At 43.3% G+C, this 15,466-nt stretch overlaps 1 protein-coding gene across 1 annotated transcript; it reads right to left on the bottom strand.

The window, feature by feature from the left end:
* Positions 1-5,672: 5,672 nt before the first annotated feature.
* On the bottom strand, positions 5,673-9,471 carry LOC136456849 (uncharacterized). The gene is made up of 6 exons (XM_066456844.1): positions 9,203-9,471; positions 8,483-8,876; positions 7,045-7,137; positions 6,864-6,964; positions 6,412-6,492; positions 5,673-5,879 (listed from the first exon to the last, which is right to left on the bottom strand). Exons 1-4 carry the CDS (start codon positions 9,469-9,471, stop codon positions 6,902-6,904), a joined length of 819 nt encoding a protein of 272 aa, XP_066312941.1. The 3' UTR covers positions 5,673-5,879; positions 6,412-6,492; positions 6,864-6,901.
* Between the last annotated feature and the right edge of the window lie 5,995 nt (positions 9,472-15,466).

Raw genomic sequence — 15,466 nt, 5'->3', positions numbered from 1 at the left:
CAAACTAGCCAGTAGTACGTACGAGTGTATGACTACTGAGCTTCCAAGAAAAAGATGAGGTGGAATTCCAAGCCCCCTGTAGTACTATTCTTCGTGGCTTGTCGTTTGTTTTCTTCCGTGGACTTGGATTTTGCTTCGGCCTTGTTTAGTTGATAAAATTTTTTGGAAAATGATACTGTAGCACTTTCGTTGTTATTTGACAATTAGTGTCCAATCATAGTCTAATTAGGCTTAAAAGATTCGTCTCGTGAATTTCGTCTAAACTGTGTAATTAGTTTTATTTTTTATTTATATTTAATGCTTCATGCATACGTCAAAGATTCGATGTGACGAAGAATCTGAAAAAGTTTTGCAAAATTTTAGAAACTAAACCGGCACTCATCTTAGGTCTATTTCGTAGAGCTCCTCTGCAGCTCCGATTTTTAAAGGAGCTCTGCCAAAAAAAGTAGTTTCCACACCAGTAACGCACGACGACCGTGCTCCTGTCTTTATTATTTATTTTTATATATATATATATATATATATATATATATATATATATATATATATATATATATATATATATATATATATATATATGTTAGATGTAAGTCGTCGAACATGTACATGATTGTGGACCGACACTTGTTGTAATCGGTGGTTATGGATCTACTATAATGCTATATATATTTTTCTGCCATATGTACGTTTGTACAGGCCCGATTTTCAGGGGTGTTTGGTTATGGTTGGTAGGAGCGGTTTTGCCAACCGCTCCTACACAGGGTGTTGCTATAAATCGCCGATTTGTAGAGACAGTTAGCTAGTCGTCCCTACAAATCAAATTTGTAGGGGCGGCTAACTATTTGTAGGGGCAGTTGGATACAGAGCCGCTCCTACAAATCCGTTTTCAAAAATTCATAAATCTAGACTAAAAAATATGATTTTTTAATTTAGGAGGCCCTACAAATCCAATTTGTAGGGGCGGCTATAGAGCCACCTTACAAATCGGGCCATTTGTAGGGGCGACTAATAATGGATTTGCAGAGACGGCTCGTTTATGCACTATTTGTAGGGCGGCTCAATATAGAGCCGCCCCTAACCCTAAAAAAAAAAGGTGTTGCTATAAATTATTTTTGTAGTAGTTGTATATGCTGGCTAGTCGATGCGGAAGAAGCGGAGAATAGCGTTTCTATTCTTCATCCGATAGATACATGTCGGACATGCGTGTAATCGGTTGTTATAAAAAAGATCGTGCCTTATTAGGTGCCGTTCTCATGTATGGTTTTGAAGCTACGACGTTCTACTCTTGTATGCTTCCACGTTCATCGTTGGAGTTAGCATCATTATTATCAGTGATTAACAAAAATATATATCTTTGCCTTGATCACCCACATGTGGGCAGTGGCGTACAAAAGAAAAGACGGCGAGGTTGGCTTTAGCTGCTGTTGCCTTGTAAATGGGCTTCGGTCAAAACCAAAAGGAAAGGGAGGCGCTGGTGGTACGCTGCTGGTGTACTGTGGACTGGTGTTATGGGCCACAACTCAACTAGTACAGGAGGAAGTGGCAGTCCGTGGGCTTGACCTAGGAAAAAGATAGGAAGCAGGCTGAAAGCACTATAGAACTATGAGTTGAAGAAATAAAAAAAAAGAACTATGAGTTGAAGTCCCTTTTTTTCTTAACAGAAAATTGAGAACAGTAAAAATAAAAAAAATAAAACTGGACACTCGAAAATATAATATGCAATGGCATGAATACAACATATACATACATATCATTCATGATTTATTTATTTTAGTTTAGAAAACAATTATTTCTTACAGTTAATATTCATGATAGCTGTACCGATGCTGGATAAATTTTAAAACTATGCGAAAAATGTTGAATTAATTTATATTTCCTGCTACATACCATAATTAGATATTCTAGGTTATGACAGATATCTACAGGGTACAAAAAGAAGTAGGTATGTATTTAGTAGGCTCGGAACTAACATTTAATTCTAGGGCCATACTAGGGTTATGTATTGCTCTAATACTGACTACAATGGATCAGGAATTTTGCGAAGGAAATCCATAGACTCAAGATATGTTGGCTATCACATCCAATATTGCATCCGAGTCTCATTATAGTCAAACAGTCTCAACTACCTATCATAAATCTTAGATTGCGTAGTCTACATGAACCAAATCATGCATAATAGCAAAAGAACCACAAGCAAACCAAGCGGCGCCCTCCATTGGCAACCTTGAGCATAGTAGGGTAGAGACCCGTCACTCAACCAAACCATCATCAAAGTCGTAGTTGGGCTCTTCTCAAAGTCGTAGTTGGACTCCTCGTTAGAAACCAAGTCTCTTTTACAACATTTCGTGTGGCCAACAACTCACCATATGTGCAAAGTGGTATGCAGCCTATTTTGAGTCTGGATCTTATATTCTAAGCAGTGAGTAAGTACAAGTACAAGTATGTAGATCCAAAGTATTCCATCCACTATAACCCAACACCTTTCCCAATCCACCCCATTGAGACCACAAACTCCACTCTATCAAATCCCCAAACCAACACCCTCATTCCCATACCATTCTCAAGTCAGAGGGAAACTCCCACCCTCCTCGTCGTCTCAACCATCTCAACACGGACCTTAACTGCCTAGGGGGAAGAATAGTAGTTGCTCTCCTAGTAAGCATAACAGTAACACAAGGTCATCTAGGATCATAGACGCGGCTTGATGTAAGGCTTTACATAGTTTGTATAGGTTATACACCTGCATCCACATGATTGCCATCATCGGCAGTGGCGGTTGCCTAGGCACTAGTCGATATATAGTCCCCTTGGTATCCTTAGCCCCGAGTCACCCTAGACAAAATCGACATCCTCAAGGCTATGAACTGCAGCCTCTAGGACTCCGACCCCCGGTGCATTGCTTGTAGGTCTTGGGCAGCCCGAGTCTCAACACTACTGCCCTAACACCATATTTTTACTCTAATAGTAGTGGTACTATCTCCGGGCTAATCTCAGGCTGATCAACACATAATAGGGACGTGTGGTGCGTATGAGATGTTCCCGTGAACACAATTACCCCAACTTGGTCCTTATACGACAAAGGTAAGACATCTCTTCCAAAAGGAAGCCATCTTCCAGTAGCTGTCATGGGTGCCTCAAAGCCTCTGTAAAATCTGCCCACATAGGGCCAAGTTGTTGTGGAACTGCAAGTTGTACCCACCACATGTACCCTCAGAGGGTGCTTAGGTCACACCGTCCTAGCATGATGCAATCCTCCAAACCTTGTCAACTATCTTACCGTGATCAAGACATCCTCACCACTCTTCCAATAATGTTACTAGAATATCTCTCCTATTATTATATACTGGTACTTAGTGCCAAACAATATCACCCAAGGCATTTCCTATCATTCAACCATTTCCAAACATACATGAGTAGACCTATTCAATTGTTAGGTTGGCCAAAAAAACTCCACATTTTTTGGTCAGCCCAAGCCTAACTCTAGCATGATGTTAGGTCAACTTTTCGGCTTGTGCCCACTCGATGGAGACATTGGGGTCGAGTCAGGTTAGGTTATTTCTCTAGTTTTCCTATGCTGGGTTAGGTTTTTGAGATTAGGTCAAGTTTTGGGTAAAAAATTAAGGCCCTCGTCTGACCCGATGATTGTTGCGAGTCAAAAATCCTAACCCGATCTCACCTAATGCGTTAGTCAAGCCGAGTTTTTGGTGGGTCAAATCGGATTGGTCATGTTGGGTGGCCCATTTTCAAGTCTATCCATGACAAGTTCATGATAAGGTAGAGTTGTGTCAATAAATGCAATAAGAAAAGCATATAGCCTAAGATAATAACATGTTAGCCAGGGTAATATGTAAAACAAGGTATGGTTCGGTCAATTCTATCATACTAGTAGCAAGAATATGTAACAAAGCTCTAGAATTCAAAATTGCATTAATTCCTAATTAGGTTCTATAACTATACTTGGGATATGACATGTTTGTTGGTAGCCAGGTTGTCACTGAAGTCCTCCGTGTACTCTAGATCAACAGCGTTCTCCAACAGCGTTCTCCTCCAGTGTTATCGACAAAAAATTGGTAAAAAGAAATAACTGTAAGTTACTTTAGAAAGCACACAAAGAAATAATTATCGATAAAATCACAAGATCCAAATGCACTCACCTTTTGTAGAGATCATTTTTAGGAAAAGATTGTTACAAATGTCATATTATTTTATGAATTAAAATGATTTAGTCATGATTTTCTAAATATGAAGTCCTATTCTTCCTATTTTCTAGAAAATTTGTTGTTGGTTTAAATTCCAATTAAAAAGAGGGTTACATGTGGCATTTTGTTGGCGTGCCATGTGGCATGATGATGTCGGCATGATGTGACATGGTGGAAAGTTCATTGATAGGTAGGGCCCACCAGTCAAATGTCAACATTGAGTAATCAATGATCAATGGTCATCCGGGTTTATGAGTTGTCAGGGCTAGAGATATATATAGCCAAGCTTGGACATAGGTTTGGGTCGGGTAGGCTCAGGTATTTGTCGACTTCAAGTTCATTTTGCTTGGCAGTTGGGTCTTGACTATGAGCCTGGCGAAACGTGGACCATCGGCTTGGTCTTCGTGTACTGAGCTCATGCAGGAACACTGGGATGTGGCGTGTGGTGAAATATGCCCATAGCGGGGAAAACGTGAATGTTTGTAGCCATGGGCGTTGCGGCGGCGCAAAGTAGAGCTCTTGTCGGCATTGACAATTCATGTGGGACGAGGTGCGATCAGCTCACCAATGCCAACGTGATCCACACCAAGGGAAAGGTCTAGATGTGCCGAATTTGGCGGGGAGCAAGGAAGACCCTTATGAGGATCATGCGACGACGACGCAGCTATAGCTACTCACCGGAGTGTAGCGGAGCATTGGTGTGAGCGCACTTGCAAGGACAATGCCGCTCACTGGCCAGGAACCTACGTAGACTATGTGCAAATAACGGGTAATACTGGTGGGCAATGGTTGGAACAGTAAATGCAATTGCCAGGCCTTCGTTGCTCTATCCATGCATCGCCGAGAAAGAGTGAATGTTAAGAGGAGGTTAATGCAGGTTGTGAAGCTAGACTATGGCAAAGCCCTCGGTAAGGCCGAGGGCAGTGGTTTCAGAAAGGAAATCATCACATGCAAATGTGAACGGCCGAGGCAGGGTCATCTAAAGAAGGTTGATGGGTTGGACCACTAGCTAGACATCCCTGAATGGGTTGGGCCATGCCTTTTTCACGATATCGTACGATCCGCCGCGCCTTAAGGCGAATAGCTTATTGATAATGCTGGGTATACCGTCCGCCCGGACATTCACTACGTCAAATATGGTTTCCAGGGGCGGCTACAGTGCATTTGTAGGGGCGGTTCGGCCAGCCGCCCCTACCATACCGTCTCTACAAATCATGTATTTATAAGGGCGGTTTCCAAACCGCTCCTACAAATCGATTTATAGAGACGGCTGGTGTTATCAGCCGCCCCTACAAATCGATTTGTAGAGACGGCTGGTGTTATCAGCCGCCCCTACAAATCGATTTGTAGAGACGGCTACAGTACCAGCCACCCCTGCAAATCAATTTGTAGGGGCGGCTACAGTACCAACCGCCCTACAGTGCATTTATTCGCCAAAAAAAATCAAATTACCAACCCGTGTTCCCCCAAATCAGATCAGAACTCATTACATTTTTGAAATACAATGACAATGTACATACAGCTTTCCTACAGCTTTTATAAGAATAGAAAAGAGAGAGAGATCAACACCACTTGGAAGTAAAGTAGCTTCAGCCAACAGTATAGCAGCTGACATACAGCCAAGGATAACAGCAAATGCTTTTTGAAGCTGTTTTCTCAGTATACAGCGCCAAATGAACTCTGGAAATGCAACAAAGTATCCTTGAGTCAGCTCCATCAAATGTTAACCACATGTAATAAATTTACCAAGAAAGTAAGAATATAACCTAACTAAGAGTTTTCCAAGCAGTTACTAAGAATAGAATTGATGTCTGTGAAGTTCTTCAGGTTGACAAGCACAAGCATCAATAGCAATTGGACAATTCGCCAATATTCAAGTATTCTTGGTTAGCAGTATTGCTTGCAGTATAAAACTTTTGTAGAATGTAGAACTGTTAAGAGTACAGGCAGCACACAATTTGCTCTTTTTTTGTAATTTACTAATCTACACGTTAAGTCTTCCCTCATGATGATCATATATCACTTGGCATAATTTATTTGACAGATGCAGCACTAAGATACAAAAGGAAAAAAACAAACTCCCAAAAGGTATCATCGTGTAAATATAATCAAATGGGACAAAATAATATTCCTATAAGATTGAAATGCTACTTGCAAACAATATTTTTAAGGCAACGAGATTACACTGCAAACATAAGATCAATAAACTCACCATCCATTATCATCACGGCGTTCATAATTTTTTATCGTGTCTTCTAGCTTGAGGGCTTCCATGACACAAGTCATATACTCACTGCACAATGACAGCACCCAAACTTAGTGGTTAAATAGGGCAGCACCAGTTACACTTTTAATGTTATTATCTGTTCTATACTCTAGTATTTACTGCTTACTAGCTTTTCACAAACCTGCATGTGTCATATTTACATGCAGTTTATCTTTTATCCACCAGTGTCTAATCAAAATCACAAAGCTGCCATAAAATAAGTGATATATGTACTAAGCCACAACTCATGTAAAATGAGCTGTGGACAGCACTATGCTCAAAAGGGGGACCAACAGAACAAAGCTTCTCTCTCTGTGTGTCTCTCTCTCTCTCGACTTACCAACAGAACAAAGCTATGCCAGTAAACTTGTTTGAAACTGTTTGCGCATCGAAATTACCTCTTCTATTGAGTGAACATGAGACTTGTGAGTTCCATTCAACTGCTTTGCATCTTTGTCGTAGTCTCCAAGGAGCAGATGAGAACCAGCTCCACTAGGTCCTGCACAGGAAAAGTTGTTAAATGCAGATTAGAATTAAAAATACAAAAAAAGAGGAGTTGCACATAGCACTAGTCAGTACCATTCTTAGAACACATCTTTTGCAGACACAACAATGGTGCGCTCGAGGAGGTTTATAATGGGAACATTTCTGGCAGTATCTCAAGTCACCACCCTGCAATGTTCTGGAGTAAGTTAGCACACAGTCCCCTATACTAGTCTGATTTAGTCACAAAGACTCCTTTTTAACATTTCTCACAAAATAAAATTACTACACTAGGATGACACCGCCCAAGATGAGATGGAGGATAACCAGGGATATGCAACCCGCTGAGATGCTGGCAAAGTGGCAAACTCATATGCTAGTTTATAAGTAGTCAGAGGGAACTATTCTTCTAGTCCCACTGAATGACGCTTTTGTGCGGTCTGTTTGGGAGTCCTATACTTTGAGTTCAGCTAAGCTATTTGTCTAAAATGTTGTCAGGTAATTGCTTTGACATTCTGTTTCAGATTGTAATACTAATGGACCATGGCCCCCCTAGAACTCTAAAAAAACTAGAAAATGCATGTGAATGTGATCTAAAAAGAATGTACTCTTAGTTCTCCTTTCGCACCCAGATTTTTTTTGCAGAATGGGGTGTAATCAATTCAAGGGCAACTGCAGTACACAAATTCCAGGACCAGAATACAACTTGATGGTATATTAGAGTTAAGTAGCATACTAGCAATATAACTACAGCCACTATAGGAAGTACAAGAAAACGTGCACTCTATTATTTTCCATGTGCACTCAATTAATACGACAGTGCTTATTCAAGGAATGAGATCATGTGACAGGCTTAATAGGCAATATTGATATGAATTCCTGAGAGTCCTGGGAACAGTTGGAGTATCAAGATTTTGAATTGACCTAGATTTATTTTATTTCTTTTCGAAGCTTAACTGATTGGTATGATGTTTTTTCCCAAGCAATTGGAGTATGTCATTTCTTCTTGTAAGTCTACATATAGGATGGTACCAGGTACAGAGCCCTGATGCTTAGATCTAGACCGTAATACCAAAGCTATGCACACGAACAAGAGTAGATTCCCAGTTCCCACTTGGTGTAATTTGGAAACCAGTGTCACTCAATCCGAGTACCGACGATGAGTGGACAGTGCAAGGATTCAGAGCAAAGATGTTAACGCGCACCTATACACAGTTCCTGGCTCACCAAAAAAATCGCAACACCGAGGCGCTCGGCGCGCCAATAGGTATAGGATTCCCGTGATCCCGACTAAGAATCCAAATCTCACGCGCGGAACTACGAACTCGCCGGACGCCCGGACCTTGCTTGGAGGCAATGCCTGCTCGAAATCTAATCCCAAGATCTGAACTCGTAACGAAGTTTCTGATTCTACACGTATGACTACCATCCCAGTACGTAGATCTAAACTTCACAGCACGCGGCAGGGGCCTCCGCGAGATCTGGAGTGGTCCATGGCCCAGACGGAGGGAGGCAGGGGGCGTGAATAGAGTACCTTGCGCTTGATCTCGTGGATGGGGCTCCCGGCGTCCTCGACGTCGGGCACGAAGGATGCCGGCACGTGGCCCGGGTCACGCGATACGGCGATGGCGTAGGTAGCGACGCAGGCGGCGGCGAGCGCGGTGAAGACCGCGGCGTTGGATCTAACAGCACCGACAGCCAAACCGGCGGAGCCCGAGGCCGACGATGGCCGGAACCTGGGGCGGTGGATGAAGAAGTGGGGGAGGGACGCGGCAAGGAGCGGGCGAGGGGGGCGCTGCCGCGCCGCGCGGGCGGGCGAGAGAGAGAGAGGGGTAGGGGAATGGAAGACTCGAGACGGAGAGAGAGAGAGAGGAGGAGGGCTGCAGATATTTTTTTGTGTGACGTACGTGGGGTATTTGTAGAGGCGGCTCAATCACTGGCCGCCCCTATAAATAAAAACACGGGGGGCGGCTGGTGATTGAGCCGCCCCTAGAAATCAAATTTATTTGTAGGGGCGGCTCGTATTACTAGCTGCCTCTGCAGTTGTATTTGTAGGGGCGGCTGGTCTCTGGTCTCTCGAGCACGCTACTGTAGGGGCGGCTCCATCACCAGCTACCCCTACAAAAAATTCATGCCGTTGCTACAAACCTTTTTTCACGTGGTGATTCCCGATGGTGGGCCATGATGCCCAATGACTGCCTCTTATCTGCACTCGCCCCCAACCGTTCTAAAGAAAAGAAAAAACTCACCTCACCTCAGCGCCGCAAGCACGCTCCAATGCACCGCCTCGGCGACTGCGCTCTCCACCGTGCCTCCCTCTCCATCGCGCCTCCGCTCCGCCAGGCGGCATCTCCACTGCACCAGAGCACGGCAACCCATCTTCCTCCCTCTCCACCGCGCCTCCCGCCCATCGCGGCCTTCTGCAGCGCGCGGACCTGCTGTGGCTTTCTCCACCGGAGCAGCGAGCTCCACGCCACCGCTGAGCTCTACACCGATGAACACCACGTGCCGACGATCCTCCATTCCCAAGTAGTAAGGAGATGTTGAGCTGAAAGCGCATGTTGTAAACGCATGTTTGTGTTTCATATGTTTCAAAGGTATGTTGAAAGTGTTTCATATGGATGTTGCAAAAGTAGATCGGGATGTTACATATATTACAAGTGTTTCAGAGGCATGTTGCAAGCGTTTGTTCAAAGTGTTTCATCTGTTTCAGACGTTTTATGCAAGAGTTTTAATCTAGATGTTACATATGTTTCACACATATGTTGCAAGAGTATGTTCCAAATGTTTCAGCTGTTTTCATTCTTATGTTGTAGTAAGTGTTTTCATGTTGAAAGCGTTTTATCTGAATATTGCATGTGTTCCACACATATGTTGCAAGTGTATATTCCAAATGTTTCATCTGCTCTAGACTTATGTTGCATTCAATTGTTCCACATTGCAAGTGTTCCGTGCTTCAGAGAGCCACGGGGGCACGGCCCGAGTGCTAGGGGAAGGAGCGCAGCGAGCCAGGGGCTGACAGATGGAGCGCACGACGCGCCTTGGTCCTGCGGACGGGGCGTGCTCGTCCTCATCCCTACTCTCGGGTCCCGCCCGCACGGAGAGACAGGAGGGGGTCAGGGGAAGGAGTGGCGGCGCAACCATGGTGCACGAGCAGGGTGGGGCGAGGCGGATGGGGGCGAGGAGGACGGGGACGGACGTGCGCATGCAGCAGCGATATGGCATAGCAGCAAGCTGAGGCGGGCGGGCTAGGGCGCAACAGCATGTGCGGTGTGTCCGGTCACACTCATTTGCTCCGGACGTCCGGGCGCTAGCGAGCCCGATAACTTATATATGTCTATAATTGAAACATAAATTACATCGTCAATAGATGGGACAATCTGTAATCAAGTGAAGATGGAAAAGGCACTAATAACAGGCCAAAGATAGAGAATTACGCTTTGACAAATTCAAATTTAAATTATCAGCGCTCATTTGCTCCGGACGTCCGGATGCTAGCAAGCCCGATAACTTATATATGTCTATAATTGAAACATAAATTACATCGTCAATAGATGGGACAATCTGTAATCAAGTGAAGATGGGAAAGGCACTAATAACAGGCCAAAGATAGAGAATTACGCTTTGACAAATTCAAATTTAAATTATCAGCAATTGAAAGCTACCCTTGGAAGACCTGCTCGAGAAGATCTGGACTACTGATCAGGCATTGGTTGCCGAGCATGAGAACCACTGGCAAAGTTCAGCTTGTAATAATCATGAGAATAGGAAATTCGACAAAACAGTCAAACGTTTGTTATGGGAACCCAAAAATTTGCTGGCAGAAAAGCCATTTCCAGTAAGGCAAGGTTTTAGTGGCATCCGATCCGGTAACAGTATGCCACTCTGCACCCTCCTCACGATCATAATTTTCCTTCTGTTCTGACGAACAGGATTAGGTCCACCATTACCCCAAAGAGCAAAAGCACTGCAAGTGAAATTCTTTAGACTATAAACCATGAAACCAACTTGTTTGCAAGAGCCGAAAAAATAAAAAAAACCAAACAATTTCTCCAAGTCCAGACCATGCTGGAAGTTGAGATCTGAGAGCCCAGCCATGGCAAAGATTAGAAGACGCCATGAGAGGAGGAGCAGAGGAGCACCACCGCAGACGCCATGAAAATAGTCTCGGTAAGTGTATGTGTACCAATTATTTTTTTAGTATTGGATCAGATTTTGAATGGAATTTTCACAGTAATTTGAACAGAAATAGTATGGACTTTTCTCATATTTGGAATAATTAGACTGATTAATTTTGAATTTAGATGTACATTGGTCAAATTTGATTTGGATTGTACATGTACTGTAGACAAGTAAAAAATGCTAAAAATGAATGGGAAGGGAAAAAAGAGGGGATAAGAACGACGATGCTCTCGAGAAATGATGGGGCATGTACTTTGGACAACTATAAACATTAATATTAATAAACCCTATAAATATAAAAAACTATTAATTTGAAATCTAAATAAATTTGGTATACATGCATGCATGCATTTGTGTGGGTCCTCCATTTTTCTCGCTGTTAACCCGTGTTAGTCAGTCAAGAGTGAAAAGTCGACACAAGTTACCAGGGGACTGTTTGATTCTCGGGTCTAAACTTTAGAGCTCTAAAAACTTTAGAGCACTTTGGCTTAGTTTTGAGAGCAAAAGCTCTAATGTGAGGTGGACTAAAGTTTAGAGCTAACTTTAGAGGTCTAAAGTTTAGAGAAATGGATCCAAACATGTCCTAAAAAGGTAGTTTAGTTGTGGTTGATTAATGACAAGGTTTCCATCTAATATATTTTTAGGGATATATAGTTATCCAAGTTAGTGTTTTGTTGGTTAGATGGGATGAGGCTGGAACTTTGTTCCCTTATTAGAAAAAGATGGGATGACCTAGTTTTTTTTTGTTTAGTTGGATAGATGAGAATAGACGAGATGAAAATAGCTGACTAAAAATAATAACAATTATTTATACACTAATAACTATCACTAACACTAATTTTATCATAATAATTAATTATTGATTAAAATTAAAACATGTTAATTAGCTGGTTGAATTCATTATTGTGAAACATGTCTAGACTTTACATGTGTGCTCATTTTTCTGAATTTATTTCAGGATTAACGGTGTTGTTCTTTTAGTCGTAGGTTGATGTGCCATCGACAGTGTGGCGCCTGTGGTAACTTCATCAATAATCTCGAGATCTGTCATCTCAATCTCAGTCTCTCTGAGGGGCTCATAAGAGCAAGCCCAATAATAAAGCCAAGTGTTTGGCTATTAGCCAAGCTAAAAATCAAGCTATACAACAGTGATATCTTTTTTTGTTTATTAGAAACTTTTTATGGTTACTTTTACCCATGTTTTACCTTTTTTTTCCTAATTCTCCTCACACGTCCCCTTCATGTCTGGGCCCACCACCGCATAGTTTCTTGAGCCCAATTTGTTGCTTTCATAAGATCCAGGCTCTCCTCTCTCTCTCCTCCCTTCTCTCCTCCACATCATCATTTGCTTGACTATAAGACAATTATTGTACTTGCTCTAAGTGTAGGATATGTGTACATCTATTCATAGGGGTGTGTGTACACGTATAAATGTTGCATTTGTGGTTAGAAGAATGGACTACACAATTTACATTACGGCATGAAGAGTATCATCACAATAGGGCAATGCTACGCTACTCTCTTTACTTGCTAGGAGGTAATACCTCAAATAAATATGGGCCATTGATTTTTTAATTAATTAATTAATAATGAATCTAAGAAAAGAAAAAAACATGTCAAATCCCCTCATCACGGAGACACAAGCAAGAGCGGGCTTCTCTTCCATTTGTGTGTGCATGCATTCCTCCTTTCCTAGTTTTTATGCTTGTTCAGGTTTTAAGTTTATGTATTTTTTTCAAATAGTTTAACTAGTGTTTGCGCTTGCATCTAAAGTAAACTTTTTTCCCCTGAGGTCTGTTCTTTTTGAACATTTTTGAGCAACCAGTTATTGCTTTGACTATGCGTTACATGAGCATCAAAATTGGCATGAACCTTATTCCACAATCATAAATGTTAGTACCTTTTGTGTATATATATTTGGTCAAATTTAAAACGATAAACAAGAGATGTTCTTTATTTTAAGATAGAGCAGTATATTTTAAATCCCTACGTGCATAAGTATATTGTGTCCTACTAAAATAATCGATAAAGCATATATCCGAATGCAAATTCTAAGTATCATTTTTAATTCACGTGTGCTCAACGTGCGGCACAGGTAATTTACATGAAAAATAGTTTATTCACATGAAAATAGTTTATACTAATTAAGTACCGTTATATTCAAAGTTGCAAAAAATAAAAAGATTTACCACATTCAATAGATCGTGTATGCATTAATTAGATCTAAAGACCTTTATATCTAAAAGTTTCTTATTTATCCTATTTTAGAAAAAAAACATTAAATAAATATATATTTCATATATTGGCCCGTTCGTTTGGAGGGATTTTGGAGGAATCTGAAGGAATTTATGAGAGGAAAACACTGTTCCGAATAAAAAAAGAAGCGGATCAAGCCAGGTTTAAGGGCACGCGAACGGGGCCATTACCTAGATGATTCTAACCCTTCAATCTAATTAAACGAACGTCTCACGGTTATTTAAGAGTACCAAAGCAAAGCCCATCACAGCGGGATGAAAATTGACAGAGCTATTTTGCCGTGCATTAGAAGTTAATAATTTTTGAGTGAGAAAATAACGTTTCTCAGAAAACAGAACCATATATGGGGCTATGGGAGGGAGAGACAAGGCACAGGACGTGGAGACCGATCATAAATTGACAGCAAGTGCTATCAACTTCTTTCACCTGCGAGTTGCGATTTGGTTGCTGCTGTAGAAGAGAGAATCGGAACACACAGCTCCGGTGCAGCAAGTGATCGATTAACACTACTCTAAGATTCGAAGATTAACAAACCAACACGTTTCATCAGCTTTGAAACGTCCATCGCTTTCTTCGCTGGCAATTAATTGCTGTCAACGACCCTAGAGAGAATCAGAACACACAGATGCATCGGAAGCCACCTGCACGATACGACCGACACACAGATGCATCAGAAGCCACCTGCACGATACGACCGACCACTTTCAGTCATGGCCAACGCATTGGTTGATAAGGCGTTCACATCACATCAACTCGCGTCGACCCATGTCTCATTCTCTAGTGCTAGTGTATCGTCCAAACCCTACAGGTTGCTTCAGGCCACCTCATGATCTCCCCCCTTGGTGCCCCTCTCTGGTGGCTCTCTCCTCGGCGCCGCGTGCAACATGCATGTATTCTTTTTTCCCCCCTCTGGTCTTCGTGTTGGAGCCGGAGTAGCTGGTCGCACAAAACCATCCCAAGGCGCTGTTCTAGCTAGCCTTGTGCACTGGAAGTGCTCAAATAAGTCCATTTCCTATAATTTAGCAATACACTTTGAAAAATACAAGACATTGTTCCATGGGATAAATGTTAGTTCCAAGTGGCATAAACCTATCGGAATAGAGATATATAATGCTCAATAGTAATATGTAAAGGTCAGTGTAAAAAAGCCTCATATCCACCACGTCACCGCAGAAGCCAGCACAAAAACGCGTCTGCAGGCGCGTCTGTAGTAAGTCGCCGGCGGGGGTCGCCGGTCCGGCGAGATCAACACGCGTCTGTAATAAACGCTTACTATAGACGCGTGTTGGTAAAACGCATCCGTGACAGAGCTACAGACGCTCGTTTATAAAACGCGTATGTATCTGCATCAATTATTACATACACGTGTTGTGATTTTCGAGTCTCGGATAACGGGATCAAACCCAACGGACGCGCGTACGAAACACGTGTCTGTAGTAAGATCTCTTATTCCAGACGTGTAAGATGTTGCAGACGCGTGTTTCCAACACGCGTCTCTAGTATTCCTGCTTGTAACAGACGCGCCCTGCTCTATACGCGTCTATACTTCATGGCAGACGTGTGTTCCGTACACGCGTTTGTAGTAGTACTTGGCCTGCGTACTTAGCCGTTGGCACGTGCTAACGGGCAGAGGGAGGTACTTGGCGCGAACGGAACACAGCGGGTAGTGGCCGTGGGCTCTAGCGTGGCTCTCATGCGGGCGGCGCCGGTGGTGGTCGCGCGCGGCGTAGGCCTGCAACTTTGAGGCGCGCGGGCGGAGTCGGCGGGCTGCGGGCGGTGGCCGGATTTGCGCAGCGTGGCCGCAGGCGGGCGGCGGGTGGACTTGCGCACCGCGCGCGTAGGCGGGCGGCTGACTGCGGGGGGCGCTGTTGTGGCGGGCGGCAGGCCGGAGGGGCTCGCTGCTGCAGCAGGCGGCGGTGGGTGGCCATAGGGCCGCGCCGTGTAGGTGGCCAGGCGTGCTTTGGTCTCCTCCAAAACGCCGGTGACCAGGCCATGCTCTCCGCGTAGGTGAGCAAGTCTTATGCTCGAGCCACCGACGCTCCTCTCTTTCCCTCTTCTCTGCTGGAGCATCGCCGCGCCG

Source organism: Miscanthus floridulus, chromosome 1, assembly GCF_019320115.1.
Source record: "Miscanthus floridulus cultivar M001 chromosome 1, ASM1932011v1, whole genome shotgun sequence".
NCBI classification, from domain to species: domain Eukaryota; kingdom Viridiplantae; phylum Streptophyta; class Magnoliopsida; order Poales; family Poaceae; genus Miscanthus; species Miscanthus floridulus.
Note: the sequence above shows the minus strand (reverse complement) of the source record. Positions and strands in the feature narration are given on the sequence as shown.

Excerpts from the sequence above, each read along its gene's own strand:
- LOC136456849 (XM_066456844.1), bottom strand. The coding sequence starts at position 9,471 with ATGGAGGATCGTCGGCACGTGGTGTTCATCGGTGTAGAGCTCAGCGGT. Across the intron at positions 8,877-9,202 it reads AGCGTGCTTGCGGCGCTGAG|CCGCCTCTACAAATACCCCA; the intron begins GTGAGGTGAGTT and ends CCAGTGATTGAG. Across the intron at positions 6,965-7,044 it reads AAAGATGTGTTCTAAGAATG|GACCTAGTGGAGCTGGTTCT; the intron begins GTACTGACTAGT and ends TTTCCTGTGCAG.